Below are 20,950 nucleotides of genomic sequence, written 5' to 3' on the forward strand. Positions count from 1 at the left end.
AGAGTTATACATGCAATGTTTTAAATAAAGAATTTGATATTTTGTCTGTTTTAATTGAATGCCAGTAGTACCTATGTAGACTAAAAATAAAATGAATTATATATAAAAAATTATAAAATCTAATGAAATCTATATTAAATTGAATGAATTACAGCAGTATACTGATGAATTGGATTTTATTTACAGTAATTTTACAGTAACCAAAATTAGTGTTAAAAATTTTAATATTTGAAAAATAATTACTCATATCCATATATATATATATAAGTCACGGCAAGAACTGATTGATCTGGGATGCATCAGGAACAACCCCGAAAGAGCTAAAATTTAGTTTTCATGACCCTAATTGGATTGGACCGGTATATGGAAATTCTGGAATATACAGTTTGCAGTTTCATCACGCAGAAGTCAAGTGCTGTTGGTAAGATCGCCGCCTCAATCTCTTGCTGCTATAATCTGTTTTGGTTTTCAACTGTGCTAGAATTATGGCTGAAAAATTAGGTAACTTGCTCAGCCCTGATAGAAATAATGAAACGGAAGAGAGCAAATGCTGTAAACAGCTTGGCTCTGAAGCTCTGACCTTAAAAATATTCTCTGAATTCATTGAAAGAATGATGAGTCTGGGCTTTGATTCTGATTGGAAAGTTAAAACAAAAACTTGATTGGCTTTCAACAAAGAAAGAACCAGAAAGATACACATTTCTAAATGCATGTGCCTATCTTCAGATGTGTAAAATGGCTATTTGTTAAAAATAATCCTAGAAGTAACTGATTGTTAATTTAATCTGATTCTTTGTGCATAGAAGGTTTAAATGACAAAGAATGATATCATAAATCTGTTCCAGCCACTGTTGCAAGCTCTGATAATATACTGAACCGAATTCTGGGTTGATTAAAAGTCAGTAGCACTTTGGAAAAACTTAGAAGCTTATGTTTTGCTTTAGAAGATAAGATTGCGTTTGACTGCAATGAAACAGTTGTTTTTATCTCATGCTGGCCCCCACCATGACTCTGGTTCAAGCTGTAAAAGTAACAGAGACATGTTCTGAGTGGAAAATTTGTAATTTGTATATTTACTGATGTTTGGGCAAAAGAGTAATTTTACTATCGGATTGTAAAAATTTTGCCACTCAGCATCATAGCCAAATGCCCATTTCTAGTGAAAAATGATTGTTTATATATGAGCTGATAATGTCGTAAACAAGTTACATAAACGGGGGTTTCAAAGTTAACTTTGAAGAAAGCATGTTAGCATGACCCGAAGTCACATATCTGAGTCAGATAACCCCTGATAGATTTAAAACCATTGTTGAAATTCCAAAGCCATAGCCAGAATTAAGTGAAGGAATAAATACGTTGATGTACAATGTACTGACAAGGACTGCAAAAGAACTAACTTTGAAGAAACCTTTGAGCTGCAAAAATAAAGTAAAAAGAAAGATGTTTATTTGAAAATACATGTAATTTCTGACAAGTTTTAAGATGGGATAGAGTAAAATTATGGTACAATGAAATTATGTTAAAAGTTAATAAATGCATTGCTACCAGTCCTGAATCCCTCAGAGTTCTCTCTCTCATTCAAAGTCAGCTAAATGCTGTTATCTGAGCCTGTGTCATAAGTGATAACAAGCTATTTATAGTAAAGCACAGTGTTTCAGTTGAAGATCATAGACCCTGAGATGTTAAAGGACATGTTACAAGAAATTCAGATTTTATGCATTAAGAGGGCAATTGGTAGTTAAATGTTTCAACTGCCCAATGCATTTAAGAAATAAAAGATTGTAAAACGACTTAATAACAATCTAGGGGCTATTGTTGAAGAGACACAAAGCCTCTAAAATCATATTAGACCCTGAGCTATAGAAGTAATGATTTTGAATAATTAAACAGTTGTATTGCTGCTTGTTCTATGACCAGTAACTTATCTGTCTTATTTTTAGTCTCCACCATCATGCAGAGCTCGATGGCTGCAACTATAGAAGTAACAGAAAATTACACTGAATGGACGGGTGTGAAAAATAAATCCACTGAGTAATCTCGGCATGATGGCTTGAAGATATCCAATTGATTTTAGTGATTAAATATTAATATGATTAACCTGTCTCAATGTTTTAATACTTTACTGTACAGGTGCTGTCAATGGCTCTCATGGTTCTTGAGTGCACCTTTCCTAAGCTGCAGAAAATACAGGATTCTGGAAGAAAACTGTCAAGGATGTTGCAACGGGAAAGAGTGGTTACCAGTATGCATGAGGTGATTTCTCAATGACGGGTAAGATCCTCTTCTGGCCAATAGTGGACAACCTAAAGCAGGGGGTCACCGCCACTTGGCACCTGCCCAAAAGGAAGGTGTTATATGTGAGATGGTAGTGGAGTTGAGCGGATGCTTGATAGGCCTAGAGCATCGTTAAGAGGGGAACTGTAAGAAGTTACAGCAATCTGCCTCAAAAATGTGAGCTCCTCCAGACCTGATCACCAACAACTGCATTCCTTCATGGATTGTTTTTCATTGTGACAAGCGTCAACAACTTGATGCAACTATGCCAGGGGATCACACCCTGAGGAAAAGGAGCTTATTTATAAAGAGTTAATGGCAATGGCCGTTTTTAAGAACCATCTGAGACCATGTGATGACAGCCATTATTATGAGACAAAATTTCTTATGAGGCTGAGATGATATTGAACTAATGTGTCTATATCATAGTTTTTACTCATGCAGGTCATTAGGCATGGCATAAGATGATTACAAGACATGGTGGTGGCTAAAAATGAAGACTGCTTTTGCTGATTCAAGAGATGGTTTGGATAACAAAGGTTAAGGGAATTAAGCATTTAAGATAAAAATAATTTTAAGAAATACTCCTAGCATTATGTATTTTAAACAGTCTAAATTGAGATTTGAGATATAGAAACCTTGACATTTTTAACCTATTTGAATGATTAAGGGTTATATGTTGTAATGAATTTGATATTATAGTCTAAGTTAAAGATTGGTGAAACTGTCAAATGATAATTTGCACAGTAAGAGAGAGAGACTGCTTGAGTGGAGGCAGGGACGGCGCTCTGCTTCTCTTATCGGCCTGCTATGCAAGAGTAACCAAAACAAAGCAATGATTTTAAGACCAAAAAAAAAAAAAACCCAGCTGATTTCTCAAAATAAAAATCATTAATGAACAGGCAAACTTTGAGACTAGATAAGAGACTAGGTACAAACTAGGTAAAACTGACAGAAAAATGTTAAGTTTAAATCCTTCCGATTTAACACCAAAAGCAAACCTTGTATATATAAGCTGCTTCGATATTCATGCGTCTAGTATGTGCGAGTGTGAGGATGACTGGTCTCTATTTTTGGGGGACAATTCTGTTTGTGTTTTGCGTATATTGTCACTAACCTCTGGAATGAGTGTTTTATCATTACAGATGGGTTAAGTGAAATGGCAAACTTTACAGAAGTCGATAATTCTGAGAGAATCTGATGAAAAGAGGACACAGAACGGGACGAGCTTTAACTGGATTGGTTATCCAGCTCTGTCTGCTACTGGTAATAACGACTTCTTTTGGCCTTAATAATGCTGATTTGAATCACTCTCTGGATTAATATGTTTAAGAGTGTTTATGATTTGGATTTGTGAAATTTAAGATTGCCGTCCATAATGGGTTAAAAATCCATGCCTAAATTCAACAGAGGGTCTAAATTTAAACAAGTTAACACTTTGTTATTCGAATGGTAAAGGTAAATATTTTAGACTTGACGGCAGATAAACAGTGACACATTGGCTAAGTCACTAACCAAATTATCCAGAGAGCACCCTCACATAAAGAAAGGCTGGTGGGAAGACAAAGGAGTGAACACAGTTCATGTACTATGGGTTAAAGGCAAAGCAGCTATAAGGCTGTCTGTGTGTGTCCTCAAGGTCTGAGTGACGCAATAGTTTAGGTTATGTAGAATAGAGATAATTTAACAAAACCTTTTGGATCTGCTGGCTAACCCGGGATGGAGGAAGACAATAACAAAAGGTTTTAATTAAAGGAAATATAGCAGCTGAAGTTAACGTTTAAAATAACAAAATTGTAATAGGATCTACGGAGCTGTTTACGAACACCTGTCAAGTCAAATTAAATGAATATTATTGTGAACACTGACAGGGCTTTTTGATAATTTATACTGTTTCAAAACAGATTTATAGAAACTGAGGATGTCTCTTTATTGAATATTTGACAGTTTAGATCTGAGCAATAGTATTGTTTAAATGCTGATAGGATTGTGAAATCAGTCGGCTATTGTTCAGTTTATAACATTTTTGATTTGATTTTGAAGGGTTTTAAGACTTTGATCAGATAGCTGACCTGTAAGCATTTCTAACTGACAATACAGTGAGAACTAAATTGACTTTACACGAGGTCTTGAGGATTTGGTTCTAAAAAGTAAAATAATAATAATGATAAGGCACTGAGTATGATTAACAATAATGTCATGATATAAAAATACATGCATGACAATAAGTGAACAAGTAAATTGTATTTTTGAAGTTATGCACTTCAATACTTAAAATGTCATTTCGACCGAATGTCCTTAACATTGACAAGTTTAGGTTTCTGTAATTTATGTTTAAATAGCATGTGGACTGTAATGACTGCAAATGGATCCGTGGTGAAAGTAAAACTTAATAAAAGGGCTATTAAGTAATAAACTAGGAACTGTTCTAGGTTTTCGAGGAAATAATGTTTATGATTACTTTTATTTCTATTTTTAAAGATGGCTCAATATTGGTCTTATATATATTAATGATTTGTTAAATCTGGTTAATGAATATGCAATTTTAGTTTTAAGGCTGCTGTCTAAATGTATTGTCTAAAAAGAAAGTGTGAAGTAGCTGTAGTAGGAAGAGTGGTATTTACAAAGGTGTGTTGATGAAAACATATATGGATGGAGGACACTTTTACAGTCGGAGGGACAGAAACAATGATTCACTGGAAAGGACATAACTTTTTATGTGAATATGTGAAGAAAGACTAGTGCATGTAGGGAAGTATTTCTACGAAAGAATCTGTTCATTACTAGAAATGTACTTTCCGTAGTGACCTCACTTGGTAGACCAGACGTGGGGTATGGGAACCCACACCGGTCTAAAACGGGGGACTGAAGGAATGGATTGCAGATCTACAATGGCCCTCATAATAATGTTAATTATAATATTTCTTGAATAATAATTGATCAACGTTACATTTATGCATGTTAGAAAATAAGCTGAATATGGCTTTAGTCTGCCTTTTTACTCTCTAAGAAGCTGATTTCATTGTGTGTGTGTGTGTGTGTGTGTGTGTGTGTGTAGTTAACCATATTTGATAATATTCAGGGCAGAGCCCGGCAACTTTGAAGTACAGATGTGTTCTCTGCGTTTGTGTGTGAATGTCTATTTTTGCAGCTAGATGCAGAGAGAGAGAGAGCTCTGGGAGGAAATCGTCATTTGCCGTCACCCTGATGTCCAGGGTAACAGATATACGTCTCTGGAGAGACCTACTGCGTCTGACCTCTGATCAGTTGTCACCAAAATAATCACTAGAAGATATGCTTCGAGTTTTACGTCCATGTGTGGAGATTTTCTATGTTTACCATCCAGAATCTTGCTTACCTATGTATTGACGTAATTCGTGACCTCTGTTAGAGTATAACTGTTGGTGTCTAGAACATGTACGCAGAGCGGCCTATACGAACTCGATTGCGAGTCTTGAAGCTGACTTCTGCTGATGAAACTGCAAACTGTCTTCCTCAGTAAATTTTCTTCATTTTTATCGAATCTTTGACTTCTGGTCTTCATTCAACACACCTGGTCTGAGGGTCTTTACTGTAAATTCCCCTATTAGAAAAATCATATACTGATAATATACAACAATGCCAAGGTCTCTGGAAGAGGTTTGGATAAGTGATAGTTACGTTCTCTGTGGTCGAGTGAGCAGTCCGGTGGCGGTGACTTCATCCACTGGTTGTGCTGGTAACAATGCAGTGGGGAAAGGAGCAGGAATCCGTTTCGACAGCCTTGAACACGAAGCGCTGGAGGATGCTGATCTCCTGGAGCACCAAAGGGTCCTAGAATCTGGAATACGCAGATGTGGCCCTGGAGTAGGTGCAGAAGGTCCTTAGCCTGGAACACGCAAGCCAAGGTACCTTGGAGTGAAGGTTGGCTCGCTGGAGCTTAACCTTGTTACAGATGTCTGTGTGACTTCTGCCTCTTTGGGCTAGAGACTTAGAACTTGGTTGATCTGTTAGTGTCTCACCCTTGCAGGCCGGAGACTCAGATCTGGTTGATCTGTTGCTGCCTTCCCTGTAACAGGCCGAAGATTCAGAACCGGTTGATCTGTTGCTGCCTTCACTGTAACAGGCCGAAGACTCAGAACAAGGAGTGTCTTTTGGGAAGGTACCTTTATCTCTTTTCGATGAGGAGGAGATTGCAATCTGGCGCTTCTCTATTTCCATGCTGTGATTGGCTGTTTCCATCAGAGTGGGGGACACGGTGTGGCCCACCCTTCTTTCCTCCTGTGGAACTTATTTGCATAGTCCAAACACAAAGTTATAAAAGTGTCACAAAAGTTTTACAAATGCCTCATTCACTTACCAAACCACAACCAGAATACCTTTGGTAATGTTACGAACACATTAAGTCCAAACATGATGGAAGAAGATTGAACTGTCATGCATGCATTCATTGTCCATCAACAGCTGAGTTTGTGTAAGATGTTGCACTACACGTCGCTGTCACTAAGCATACTTATTTCTCTGAATAAGTAGGATGTGTGTGTTGTAGTTTGCATCAGTTTAAGGTTTGAGAACATAGTTATGAATGGATTTGGATGGAACTTTGTGATCTCTCTTTGTTTTACCCACTGCTGCTGCATCCAGAGGTCCTAAGGAATTTTTATGGCAGTCACAGGCCAAAACCTTAGGAATCAGTCTGTTGGTGGGTGAAGGGCAGAAATGGCATTTGACCAATGAGAAGTCCTGTCCTTCCTGGGCTTTTTACCAAAGGTCTTCTTCTTGCCCTCTAAGAGGTGTCTGGCTGTTGTCCTGGCATCTTTATCTGATGGCATTGGACAGTTTGCTTATGTTAGTCCACCAAGATCCAATCGAAATGTAGCAAATCTTTGTCCACTATTGTGGTCAGAGAGGGGCCCCGCCATGAACTGGGCCCTGGAATGTGCTGTCCACTACAGGGGTCAGTGAGATAAAAAAAAAAAAAAAGATACTTTTATTTAGCAAGGATGTATTAAATTGATCAAAAGTGACTGTGAATACATTTATAATGTTACAAAAGTTTTATTTTTCAAATAAATGCTAAAACCTGCTTTAAACTTTAAACCTAAACCTTTAGAAGAAAAACGGCATTTAGCCTATTTGAAATATAAGATTATTATTTATTTATTTTGTAACATTAGAAATGTCTTTACTGTCATTTGAACAATTTTAAAGCATCGTTGTTAAATAAAAACTACAGTATTTTAATGCCCTTAGGTATAAAGGCATGTTTGCAAGACCTTTCCTCTACAATCACAGACAGGCACTCATCCAAGAGTGTTGTAACTAAAGAGGAAATGAGGACACTGCATGCTTAAACATAAACTTACGTCTCTTTCATTACAAAAGTTACAGTGAAGACATGTATAATGTTACAAAAGACCTGCTTCAAACTTTAAACCTGTTGTCATTTCCTGTGAATGAATCATGAGTTTAGTATATGACTTTAGTGGTCATATATCATGCTATACTTCATATGTTGTAAATGAAGCTATAAATATACACCTTGTCTACTGTATAAAACAAGGCTGTGTATGTTTTACTATAGCCTACTTAATTTACTTAACATACTTGTTTTCTTAAAAATGAAATTTGGTGGCAAAATAAATGATTTAAACATTGCCCAGACATTTGCATACTAAATGATCAGCAAACTAAGAACTGATAGAGCACCTTTTATTGTTGCTGCATTTATTTGTCTGGTTTATTGCAGTGTACTTAAGACGAAAGCACATTCCGTTTAGACCATAGACTGTAAAAAAAAATGGACGTAGGGTCCGTGACGTCACCCGTAGGTTTCTGTAAAGCGTTTTTGAAGCCTAAAGTGGGCGGAGCCGACCGCCGCCATCTTGGAAGCGCGTCACCGCGCGTCACTCCCGGATAATCGAAAATGGGCAAAAAGGCGGGACGTGGGAGAAGCTGAGCTGAAACCACACCCCTCTATAGTGACAGCAGTGCTGCCGTGCAAAGACAGAACACCATAACTTCGTTTTTGGTCGAAAATTAGTTATTGATCATTTTGGGACATTAATGACCTCCTTTATCATGTGTTTAAGTATCATGGAGAAAAGCCCCGGAGAAGCCAAGGCAGAACACAGTATAACATCAGTTACCGCTCTTTGGCTTTGTTTTGGAAAGCTCAGATAAGTTACAGTGTATTACATACAGCATATGTTTGCATTCGTTCGTCAATACTGTGCCAGCCTGGAGTTACACGGTATTCTGCCTTTGTTTTACTGTCCATTAAAGTCTACCGCGTTTATTGTGTACTTCTATATCTATCGGCACTTCATTAGACAAACAAATGAGAGAGACCGCGATCTAACAAACTGCTCCATATAACAAAGCACTGTAAGCAATAACGATTAAAACATCTAATTGCCAGATTCCCAGTGTCCTACCTATAATTATTTTCTCTGTACAAATACAAATCTTTAAAGCCAGTTTTCTAAGTCTGGCACTAGCGAGTTTCACACTATGGAGCAGAGCGCGCGGCAATCCACCTGTCACTCAAGTGGCCACGCCCTTAATTATGCAGAACTTTAAGGCTTAATATAGGGCGAATTCCAAACGGCTTTTTTGCGCCCTTGGAGGGCACTTCGAGAAGGGGACGCCATTTGTAGGGACGTTCCAAACGAAAGTGAACAACTTAATCCCTTCACGAAGGGCCCTTCCAGAAGTCCGTTAGTGAAGGGAACATGCGACGGTCACTTCACGGAAGTGATTTCCGTTTGTGATCATGTGATCTTCACTTAGGAGATCTTGCGATGCATTTTAAAGCAAAGTTGGGGTTTATTTTGACTTTACATACAAACGTAAGTAGAATAATTTTTTTCTTTATTTTTATGTAATACAAAATATTTTCGTCAGTGATAAAAATATGATTTAAGACTGTATTGTTAGCAAGTTTAAGCAAGTTTAGTTTGAAAAAAGTTTAATAGTAAATAAGACACAGTTAGACAATATTTGAATAAAATAATAATAATAAGAAATATTTATTTGCAACAATTGTTGAAGCGCTGAATGCTGCACGCACGCGCAGCGTTGTCAAGGTAACATTTTGTCCGTCATTCCCTTCACCAAGAGAGTTCCAAACGCATAGGGATGCTCACTTCTGTTTGGAATTCGCCCATAATTTAAACGGATGAGTTATAAAAAAATTCACCCCCCTCACAGTTGTCACGAAGGGCAAAATTAGCTATATAGACCAAAATAAATTTTTGTACCAGGCTGTAAACATGTTTTTTTCTGCTGTAAAGTTGGGCATTTTAACATGGGGAGTCTATGTGATTGACTCCCTTTTGGAGCCAGCCTCCAGCGGCCAGTCGATGAACTGCAGTTTTAGTCACTTCCGTGTTGGTTTCACTAGAGGCAGCGGGAGGTTGCCGCTTGGTTTAGACGTTATTTCACACGGAACGATGAAGTAGTTCAATTTTAGTATTCGTAATCTCTAATATTACAATATTAAACGTACATTTATATAGTCTACATTTTATTGGTTAAAACTGCCCTTCTCTCCGCAAACAATACGTCATTTAAAAACAAACCTTGTGATTGGTCCGCATCGTCTTCGGAGGAGGAGTCAACACGAAACACCTTTTATATATTGGGCAGTGTGTCAGGAACTGTTTTTTTTGGCAGCATATGTCAACACTTTGCGCCTCACAACATGTGGATCGCTGTCATCGTAATTTCGTTGGCTTTAGTAGCCATTCTCTATAAATATGTTTTGGGAACTCCAGGAAGGAACCCTTTTGCTATCGACACGCGCGAGCCGCTGAAACCCATGGTGTTTGACAGAAAGCTGAAGAACAAAGTCCTGAAACAAGGTCAGTTAAAAATATGACCATGTGCATTAATGTTGATACTGACGACGTATTTATGTTTAACATAATTGTAAGTTAAAATCTTAACTCTGTGCTGTAAACTACCTTTTACTGACCATATGCATGTGTTTTTATGAAACGCCTAATAGTCCATAATAACTCCACATTTGTATCCACACCCAGGCTTTCTGGCCAGTAAGATCCCTCAGGACTTGGATGCAATAGTGGTTGGCAGTGGGATTGGTGGATTGGCAATTGCTGTCCTGTTGGCTAAAGTGGGTAAGAAGGTTCTGGTTCTAGAGCAACATGACCGGGCTGGAGGATGCTGTCACACCTTCTCAGAACAAGGCTTTGAGTTTGATGTTGGTGAGAATGACTTCTGTACTTCACAATGGATCAACCTGATATAACAGTATTTATCAGCCTAAAACCCTATCATGTCTTGCTTTGGCAAAGATAAGCACATTTACTGAGTTTTATTAAAACCATTAATGTGCTATATCTTAGGCCGTGCACAGGGGGGGTGGCCCGGTGGCTAGAGCCACTGCCCCTCTGCCCTCGTCGGCTGAGGTGCCCCTCTCACCTCTCACAATAATAATTTGCCCTCGGTCTTCTAAAAGTCTTAACAACTTTGACATTCTAAGAACGTGGATATTCTGTACAATCAAATTATTGTACCCGATCAGATCTAATATAAACAACACCAAGAGTGTTGTTGGTACTCTTTGTAGAAAAAACAAAAACAAAAAAGGAGAAAGAGAGAGAAAGAGCAAAGGAAGGCTGCTAAAGGCAGGCTCAAAGAGTGAGGGAGAGCCCACTCTATCAAAACATCTACAATAAAGTCTGAAATTATTACAGTGCTGTCTTCACTTTTAATTGTAAACTACCAGTCAAAAGTTTTTGAACAGTAAGATTTTAAATGTTTTTTTAAAGAAGTCTCTTCTGCTCACCGAGCCTGCATTTATTTGATCCAAAGTACAGCAAAAACAGTAACATTCTGAAATATTTTGTACTATTTAATATTCTATTTGAATATATTTTAAAATGTAATTTATTCCTGTGATTTCAAAGCTGAATTTGTAGCATCATTACTCCAGACGCATGATCCTTCAGAAATCATTCTAATATTCTGATTTGCTGCTCAAAAACATTTAATATTAGTGTTATGTTGAAAACAGCTGAGTAAAATTTTTTCAGGTTTCTTTGATGAATAGAAAGTTCAGAAGAACAGCATTTATCTGAAATAGAAATCTTTTGTAACATTATATATTCTTCACTCATTATAAAGTCTTTATCATCTCTTTTGATCAATATAAAGCATCCTTGCTAAATAATAGTATTAATTTCTCTCTCTCTCTCTCTCTTTCTCTCTCTCTCTCTCTATATATATATACTCTGACTCCAAGCTTTTGAATGGTTATAGTGTATAAATGCTGATCTTTGTATATTTCTATTCATCAAAGAATCCTGAAAAAAATCTACTCCGCTGTTTTAAATATTGATGATGATGATGATAATAATAATAAATGTTTCTTGAGCAGAAAATCAGAATATTAGAATGATTTCTGAAGGATCATGTGACACTGAAGAGTAATGATGCTGAAAATTTAGCTATGATCACCGGAAAAAATTACATTTTAAAATATATTCAAATAGAAATCAGTTATTTGAAATGGTTAAAATATTTCAAACTGTTTTTGCTGTACTTGGATCAAATAAATGCAGGCTTGGTGAGCAGAAGAGGCTTCTTTAAAAAAAACATTAAAAATCTTCAAAAATGTTTGACTGGTAGTGTATATTTGTAACAACTGGATAATTTGTATTAACAAGGACCCACCCCCTTAGTGCCCCTTTTTTTGGTTTGGCCACTGCCCCTCAAAATGTCTGTGCACAGCACTGGCTATATCACAGGTATAGGTCAGTTTTTGGTGATCTGAATGTCTTTCCCCTAACTCAGGTATCCACTATATTGGGGAACTACTGGATCACAAGCCATTTCGCTGTGTGGTTGACCAGTTGACCAATGGACAGCTGCAATGGGACCCGCTGGAGAACCCCTTTGACAAAGTGGTCCTGGGTCCACCAGAAAACCGCCGCATATACCCCATCTACAGTGGACGAAAACGCTACATTGATGAACTGAAGAAGTGCTTCCCAGGGGAGGAAAAGGCCATTGATGAATATGTGAGACTTTCTAAGGTGAGAAACAAGGATAGTATTTAGTAAGTTTAGGAGTTGTCTGTCAGGTGTCACTGAACATGCTGTTCATAAGGACCGAATATTAGAATATACACTACTATTCAGAAGTTTGGTGTCTATAAGACTTTTAGGCTGATGATACACAGGGCAACTTTTTGAGCAATGTTGCCGGGCAACTTTGGTTAATGTTGCCATCAATGGGCAACCATGTGAGGCACAGGGCCCACGACTGATCTAAAGCATCCAGATAGAAATTTGTTACCCATTCTCAGTGGGAAAGTTTTCACTGTCTCTTATGCTCACTTGCATTTATTTGATCAAAAATACAGGAGAAGCAGTGATTTGTTATATTATAGGTGTTCACTTTTAAAAGTATTAATTTCTTAAATTCTTACTGACCCCAAACTTTTGAACGGTAGTGTAGTTTTAGTTATTCAGTACTCTGAAAATCTAGAGGATTTTAATGTGCTTAGGAGATAAAAGATGAAATGTAGTTGTAACTGTATGTAGCTGTTTGCATGACCTTTCCTCTACAATCATATCCACAGATAGGCACTCATCCAAAGGGCATTGTGTCTTCTCTCTGAAGGGGAATGAGGGCACTGCATGCTTGCACATGAGCTTACATCACCTTCATTAACCATTTCTTCATTAAACATTTCATTACTTACAAAGACTAGACTTAGAAACTGGTTAGACCTGACGTCTACTTTTGAAGAACACATGTTTAAGAGCTTCATGGAGACACGGAGTAAAGCACAAAATATAACACTGACCTTTAATGCTCTTGTCAGAAAGTTGCAAATGGCATATGGTTCATGGTCCTGCTGAAGCTCCTCCCGACTCCTCTCGCAAAATTCCTGGTGCACATAGGCCTGGCCAGTCGCCTTTCTCCATTCTTCCGCTATGCGTCCCGCAGCCTGACAGATGTGGTGAGTGAGCTCACACAGAATAAGGATCTGAGAGCTGTGATGTCCTACATCTTTGGGACCTATGGTGAGACGATCCAGTTCTCTGACTTAACTGAAAATTTGTGCTTTCATGTGTTTTCTCTCTATTTCTAGCCATAAACTATTCAGTAACTCGCAGCTACTGACCTTCTTCAGTTTTTGTGTTTGTTTAAACAGGTAAAATGCCCAAAGATGCAAGCTTTTCCATGCACAGCTTGCTTTTGTGCCACTATTTGAATGGTGCCTGGTACCCAAAAGGTGGTGCTAGTGAGATCGCCTACCACATGATCCCCATCATTGAGAAGGCAGGGGGTGCAGTACTTGTTAGAGCACCTGTCAACCGCATACTCCTCAATGACGCGAAAGAGGCTATTGGTAACACTTAAGACACCTTCACACACTACATTTTAGAATTGATACAATTTAAAGCCAGGATTTGATGACTGGGCTGTTGTGTTGGCATTGATGCAGGTGTGAGTGTCCTGAAGGGGCAGGAGGAGGTGCATGTTCACGCTCCCATCGTGATTTCAGATGCTGGAATCTTCAATACCTACGAACGTCTCCTGCCCAAAGATGTGCAGACTATGCCTGGTGAGAGAGAGCCTGCGTTTATTCTGCTTTTTAGGAAGAAGATTCTCAAAGAGCTACTTAATGTACTTTTTATAATTATAGTTGAAACCTCTTTGCACTGTGTTTTTATTATTTTTTTTGTGATGATACTGTGCAGCGATCCAGAAACAGTTGAGTATGGTGCAGCATGGAGATGCTGGTCTCAGTATTTTCATTGGTTTGGATGGGACAAAAGAGGAGTTGGGCCTAAAAGCAGACAATTATTTTATCTTCCCTGAGAACAATTTGGATGAACTGTGAGTGTGAACCTACTTCCCCTAAATATTATGCAAGTGCTTGTTCATTTGTAAACATCTGTCCACTGTATCATCAGCACTGCTCTCATTTTGTGTTCATGTCTGCTGTTCCTCCAGATTGGAGGGTTACATGAAGGGGAACAGGGAAGAATCTTCTAAAAAGGTCCCTTTGATTTTTGTGGCCTCATCTTCTGCCAAAGACTCAACCTGGCCTGAAAGAAGTCCAGGTAGAGAGAAAAGGAGAAGATAAACGGATCTCTTGTTCAAATCTGGATTTAAGAATTGTCTTCTGATCACAAGTAGACAGACTTGAGTGTTTTGAGCTTGTCCGTATTTGACAACAGGAATGCAATGTGATTTTAAATCAGTTATTAAGGTTCTCCACTAAAATAACTGACACTTCTGCCTGATGTATCATCTTTGTGGTTAAATTAAAATCCAAATATGCTTCACCTACAGGTAAATCCACCGTGACTGTCGTTAGCTTTGCTAACTATGCATGGTTTGAAGAGTGGAAGGATGAAAAAGTGAAGAACAGAAGCATAGATTATAAGGAGCTGAAGGAGGCGTTCATCAACAGCATCTTAGAGGCAGTGACTGAGATCTATCCTAAGATCAAGGACAGGGTATGAATGCTCTAAACAGGGTCTTTGTCTCTAAATAGCACTTATTTCCTGCTCCTATCTTGTATTATACACCCTTTTTGTGTTTTTTTTTTTTTCTTTTCTTTCTTTGTCTCTCTCTGTCTGTAGATTGTATATGTGGATGCAGGCACCCCAATCACCAATCAGCATTACATTGCTGCTCCTAAAGGAGAGATCTATGGCGCTGATCATGGTATTGCTCGCTTCAATGTTGAACTAAACGCCACCATCAGACCACAGACGCCCATTAAAAACCTCTTCCTCACTGGTGAGTTTGTCTTATGCAAATTCATATGTATGCCATCCAGATTTTGAGATTCATTCCATGCTTTACATTTTTGTATTTGTTTTAGCTGATAGCACCTAATGTTTAGAATGAGGAATGTGTAAAGTGCTCTGGTTTATCCCCATTCTCTTTCAAATTTTGGACTTTGCTTACAGGTCAGGATGTAATGTTGTGTGGCTTTGCTGGAGCTCTGGCAGGAGCGCTGACATGTGGTTCTGTTATCCTGAACCGGAACCTTCACCTGGATGCCATTGGTCTCGCCAAGAGAGTCAAGAATGGCAACAACAAGAAGAAAGACTAAGTATCAGTAACACATAATGTTCATAATCATTCCCAGAAATACCAGATATGGCTCTGGAGAAGAACAAATGTAGGATATGTGTGATTTAATAACCACTGCACTGCCTAACAATAATGCTCTGTATTTGAACTTAATCATTTTAAAACTCATTTGTTGGTAAAGTGTTTACCAAGTGCCTTACTGGTTTAAAACTCAACTATACAGTAATTCAAATCTAGTTTTTAATACACTGAAAAGGGAAATGAATCACATTCAGCTGATTTAATTGAAATTATTTTACTGTAAGCTGTGAAATAATGCAGAGTTTTCCCATTAACCTTCTTTTTGAAAGGTTTATTGTGTGAAAAGCGGAAGACATGCTTGGCACTGTGTATTGTGGGTGTTTTGTAACTATGAACTGAAATCTTAGTTGCACTTAGATTTGATTAATTATAATGTGGATATAGGCCTGTAGGTCTGTATAAAGGGTCTACATGGATCTTTCTCAAATTATATATTTGAGACGCTGTCTGATGTTGTCATCTGCACCGTTATCTCTGTGTTTTTCTGACTTTAAGTTGCAGTGATATTTCAGACAGGTATAAATATGCCTATAAATGTGCTTATTAATATACAATGGATGCTTGTGCATACTGAATAAATATGTTCATTTCAACAACAAATCACTGTGTGGTATGTATCAGGTTTTAAATCAAGGGGGCAGTGTGGCTGAAAGTCCAGTCTTAAAACGGCAGATACTATATTTAATAAATGTTTTTCTTATCTGCCCTGCTGAAAAAAAACAAACCAAACAACATTCTTAAACAGGCCTAAACGAAATTGTTAAATAATATTACAGATATTTTGCATTTTTAAAATGTTTAAACTCATTGCATGGTACAGATTAATTTTTTTATTATTTTATACAGTATATGATTTATTTTGCTGACATCCACAGTGCATAGATGTACAAAATCGTTTCACATGGAAATACGTTTTCTTGAATAGTTGACATCACATGAGATGGGGGATATCCAGAAAAAAATCCTGGGCTGTTCATTGGTTGGTTTTGCAGATGCAAATCTCACACCCCTGCATGTTGTGAGGTATTATTAAAATCATGGCAAACAACGCTTATTGATCCGTCTCATTGATCCAAATTAGTAGGCAATCATTTTCCTGCTCAAGGTTTTGGGTGACATTGACAGAAAAGGTAAGTTAATTTACTTAATTATAGTTTTATATCTTCGAAAGAGCGTAGCCATATAAACAAGTGTCACAACGTGCACGCTTACCGCGGTATTAATTAACATAAATTGTCAATAAACACAATTTTAATGCGAGATGTATATCTTTGGATAAATCTCGTGTCACCGGTGATGGCATCTGAATTGAGCCTCTTGACGCTAAGTGGAAAACTCAAGTATTATACAGGTTCCAGTTAATTAATCAAATCAGATTGATTTGAATCTCAGTAAGGCCATGTGCAAAACTTTTTTTTTTTTTTTTTCAAAGTTTACGAACAAATCTTATGTCGACGGGATGTCCTCTTTAAAAAAAAAAAAAAAAAAAACTATACATTCATAAATATTTGTTATACTTATGTAATTATGATGTTTATTCATTAATTTATTTCATTTAAGTTATTTTAAGCCGTACAGTGCAAAGTAGAGTTGAACGTGTTTTAAAAAGCTTTGTCTGCGTTTCTAAATCTTGACTTTCGTCTCTTGCAGTAACAAGCTCTGACAGACTGATCTGATCTAAACATGGATGACAGCTGTTGGGAGAGCTCAGATTATGAAATCTTGGCAGAAATCGGCCAGGGCGCCTACGGGAAAGTGTACAAAGCCAGAGAGAGGCGCGGGCAACAGCGCTTCGTAGCGGTGAAGAGACTCCACATCCCCGAGGAGCCGGAGTCTGGCATCCCTCAGTTCGTGATTCGAGAAGTGGCTCTTCTGCGAAAAATAGAGCACTTCAACCACCCCAACATAGTCAAGTGAGTATGAAAACGGTCAAAAATGCCACACGTTTTGAAAAGCATAATGCATTTTCATTGTGAGTATGATGACATTTCTCCTTAGGTTGCTGAATGTATCAGCTGGATGGCAGAACCAGAAGTTTGACCTGACTTTGGTGTTTGAGTATATTGATCAGGATCTGACCACATTTCTCAGCAAAGCATCAGAAAAAGGCCTGGCCAGGGACAAAATCAAGGTTTTAACTTATTTGCTCCACTCATTTTTTCAGAGACTTAATCTTTCATATTCAGTAGAATAAATTAGTATGAGGAAAACCGGGGCTAATTTTCACAATTTTACTCTAGTAAGGGTTTCTTTTTGAAAATCAATTTCTGCATAGACATATGTGACCCTGGACCACAAAAGCAGTCTTAAGTCGCTGGGGTATATTTATATCAATATATTGTGTGGGTCAAAATTGTAAATTTTTCTCTTATGCCAAAAATAATTAGGATATTAAGTAAAGATCATGTTCCATGAAGATATTTTGTAAATTCCCTACTGTAAATATATCAAAGCTTCATTTTTGATTAGCAATATGCATTGTTAAGAACTTAATCTGGACAACTTTAAAGACGATTTTCTCAATATTTCGATTTTTTGCACCCTCAGATTCCAGATTTTCGATTAGTTGTATCTCGGCCAAATATTGTCTTATCCTAACAAACCATACATCAATGGAAAGCGTATTTATTTAGCTTTCAGCTGATGCATAAATCTCATATGACTGGTTTTGTGGTCCAGGGTCACATTTATGTAAGTCTTTGCTACAAAAAAGTCATTGTACTCTGCCACCATGATAGCCCATTAAAGAAGATACAGTCCTTTGAATGTACATACACCTTTAGTGACAACATGCCCCAATGTAGCAGCATATTGTCACACTGTATGGGATAAATTAAAGACAAGAGCATGTGTTCATGTGTTTGTGTTTTTTCCCCCTTTCTCTTTATATAGGATGTGTTGCGTCAGCTGCTCAGCGGACTTGACTTCCTCCACACTAACACCATCATTCATCGGGACCTGAAGCCAGACAATGTGCTTGTGAGCAGTCGAGGGGAGGTCAAGATTGCAGACTTTGGTTTAGCCAGGATATATACATACCATATCGCCCTCACCCCATGTGTATGGAGCTCAGATTGACATTCAGAGAATTAAGTGAGGTGCTAGTGAGCTCCTGCATGTGAAGTATTTGTATTTGTATTTGTGTGTGTGTAGGTTGTGACTCTGTGGTACAGGGCTCCAGAGGTCCTGCTGCAGTCCAGTTACATGTCTTCAGTGGATATGTGGAGTGCTGGGTGCATCTTTGCGGAGCTCTTTCTGTTAAGGTGAGAACAAAACAGAGAGACATTCTATACAATGGATGTCAAGTCACAACCTGACATGCACTACCGTTCCAAAGTTTGGGGTTAGAAGTGAATTTTTTTTTTTTAAAGAAATAATAAATATATATGTAGAATTTTATTCAGCAAAGACATTATTAAAGCAGTGACAGTAATGACATTGATATACTGTTACAATATATTTCTATTTCAAATAAATGCTGTTCTTTAGAACCTCTATTCCTCAAAGAATCCTGAAAAATGTATGACGTTTCCATAAAAATATTAAGCAGCAAATCAGCATATTAGAATGATTTCTGAAGGACCATGTGACACTGAAGACTGGATTAATGACTGCTGAAAATTCAGCTTTATCATCACAGGAATAAATTATATTTAAAAATATAATAATAATTATCATATATTTATAAATAATATTTCACATCATTGTTGCTTTTACTGTTTTTGTAATCAAATAAATGCAACCTTGCTGAGCATAAGAGACTTCTTTAAAAAAATCTTAATGACCCCAAACTTTTGAACTGAACATTTGTCTACAAAGCAAGAAAAAAGAAAGCAAGAAACATACTTCATTTTTTTCTTTTGCCTTGTGTAGTTGTTTATGGTTTTGAGAATGTCAAGCAATCTGATGACGTAGGCCTAATTTAAAACTCTCTCTCATCTTTTCTGCAGGCCTTTGTTTCGTGGATTCACAGAGATCCAGCAGCTGCAAAAGATCTTTGAGTGAGTCAAAATACTTCTGCATTTCCAAATCCCAGTTAATATTATTGCAACCAACAACTAAACCTTTTTGTGTTCATCTGTGGTCTTGCCTGTCCGCTGTCTCTCAGGGTCATTGGATTGCCGGGTGAAGAGGACTGGCCCATAGAAAGCCCTGTCTGCTACAGCCCTACATGGGCTGAGAAAAAGCCTACAAAACAACTACTGCCCAGTCTCAGCCATGAGGAGAATGACCTGCTCTCTGTAAGTGGTATTTATTTCCTATATGAGGGAGATTTTATTGACTGGTTCTCAAAATACACATACAAATAACTTTTCTTGTCTGAAACTTCCTTTTCCACACAGCAATTTTTGACTTTCAATCCAGCTCATCGCATCTCTGCCTGCAGAGCTTTGGCCCATCCTTTCCTGGCAGACTGCAACAGTGAAGATGAATGACAGATGAGTGAAGAGGACGGAGTCAAATGATTAGACGGGCTCCTCCCACCCAATCAGGGGTGCGCCAAGAATTATTCTGTTAAATTGATTTTTTTTTTTTTTTTTTTTTTTTATAATGGAGTAAAGTGCAACACCTTAACCAGTAGATCACGATTTTGTCTAATGAAAATGAGGTGCAAAATTTTTTAGTGGAAATGTACAATTTTACTGGTACTGCTAAAAAGAAACAAATGCCCTTAAAAAGCCCAGCTGTTTTTGGAGCTCTCGCTCCTTAATATACCATCACCTTATTCATGTGTTTACAATGGTGAGCAGGAATGGGAATTTGTCTTTTTCATGTGTGACTCTCTAATAATGACATTTTGTGTATGTTGCAGCACAATTGGTTGTCTAACAGGTAAGTTTAATGTTTCCAGTTAGTTTCAGTGTGCTACCTTAAGAGTTGTTTTTGAAAGTTGACTTATAGTGATGTTTTTGTGCCTTGTTTTGTGTTTGCTTCAGCATCCGTTGGAAGTGTTTGCTTATTTTTAATCGCATGCAGTGTTTTAAGTTCTGAGAAAATTGTTTGAAGTTTTTGTTTTCTGTTCCTGATGAATTTTCAGTAAACACAAACCAGAGCCAACAGTGCCTGTTTGTAATTAAATGGGCTGAGATTAAGTGTAGTTATGACATTATGCCCTTTCAAATCAATACAATTAAATTACATTTGTAATTGAATGCACATTTGACCCTTTTCTTTATACTGACACTTCAGTAATAAAACTTCAATTTCAATATTGTTTGCCACCTTTCTTCTTGATCCGTATAACAATTTAAGTTTGATTAATCGAATGCTGTTAGTAAAGAGCTAAGATGACCACAAAGTGTCTTGCTGACCACAGTTATGGAAGTTGGCCACTGGGAGGCAGTCATGCCAAAGTATAATTGCATATGATTTTTTTTTTTTTTTTTTAATACAATAACACATGACCATAAATTGGTTCAATCACAAGGAATGACATATCTGCTATTCCAAAGAAATCTAATGCAGAGGGGTCAGCGAGTTCATTAATTATTTACGCTGAATTTTTCCAGTTTAAAATGAAAAGTCC

General features: G+C 37.5%; 2 protein-coding genes across 3 annotated transcripts; both read left to right on the top strand.

Moving 5' to 3' along the window:
* Window positions 1–9,886: 9,886 nt before the first annotated feature.
* On the top strand, window positions 9,887–15,976 carry LOC131536306 (all-trans-retinol 13,14-reductase). Its single transcript, XM_058769150.1, has 11 exons — window positions 9,887–10,118; window positions 10,299–10,481; window positions 12,073–12,314; window positions 13,109–13,310; window positions 13,442–13,639; window positions 13,736–13,855; window positions 13,992–14,130; window positions 14,248–14,357; window positions 14,590–14,756; window positions 14,883–15,042; window positions 15,216–15,976. Exons 1-11 carry the CDS (start codon window positions 9,959–9,961, stop codon window positions 15,359–15,361), a joined length of 1,827 nt encoding a protein of 608 aa, XP_058625133.1. The 5' UTR covers window positions 9,887–9,958; the 3' UTR covers window positions 15,362–15,976.
* A 426-nt stretch (window positions 15,977–16,402) lies between these two features.
* Window positions 16,403–20,633, top strand: cdk21 (cyclin-dependent kinase 21). 2 transcript variants are annotated; one of them, XR_009269911.1, is made up of 9 exons: window positions 16,403–16,553; window positions 17,074–17,336; window positions 17,422–17,554; window positions 18,316–18,483; window positions 18,577–18,686; window positions 19,374–19,424; window positions 19,532–19,664; window positions 19,767–19,918; window positions 20,237–20,633. XR_009269911.1 is itself a non-coding variant. In XM_058769152.1 (8 exons), the coding sequence occupies exons 2-8, from the start codon at window positions 17,107–17,109 to the stop codon at window positions 19,857–19,859; spliced, it is 918 nt and encodes a 305-aa protein (XP_058625135.1). In that variant the 5' UTR covers window positions 16,403–16,553; window positions 17,074–17,106; the 3' UTR covers window positions 19,860–20,633. The 2 variants fall into 2 exon arrangements, 1 of the variants encoding a protein (XP_058625135.1); XM_058769152.1 differs by having other exon boundaries at window positions 19,767–20,633.
* The last annotated feature ends 317 nt before the right edge of the window (window positions 20,634–20,950 follow it).

Source organism: Onychostoma macrolepis, chromosome 03, assembly GCF_012432095.1.
Source record: "Onychostoma macrolepis isolate SWU-2019 chromosome 03, ASM1243209v1, whole genome shotgun sequence".
NCBI classification, from domain to species: domain Eukaryota; kingdom Metazoa; phylum Chordata; class Actinopteri; order Cypriniformes; family Cyprinidae; genus Onychostoma; species Onychostoma macrolepis.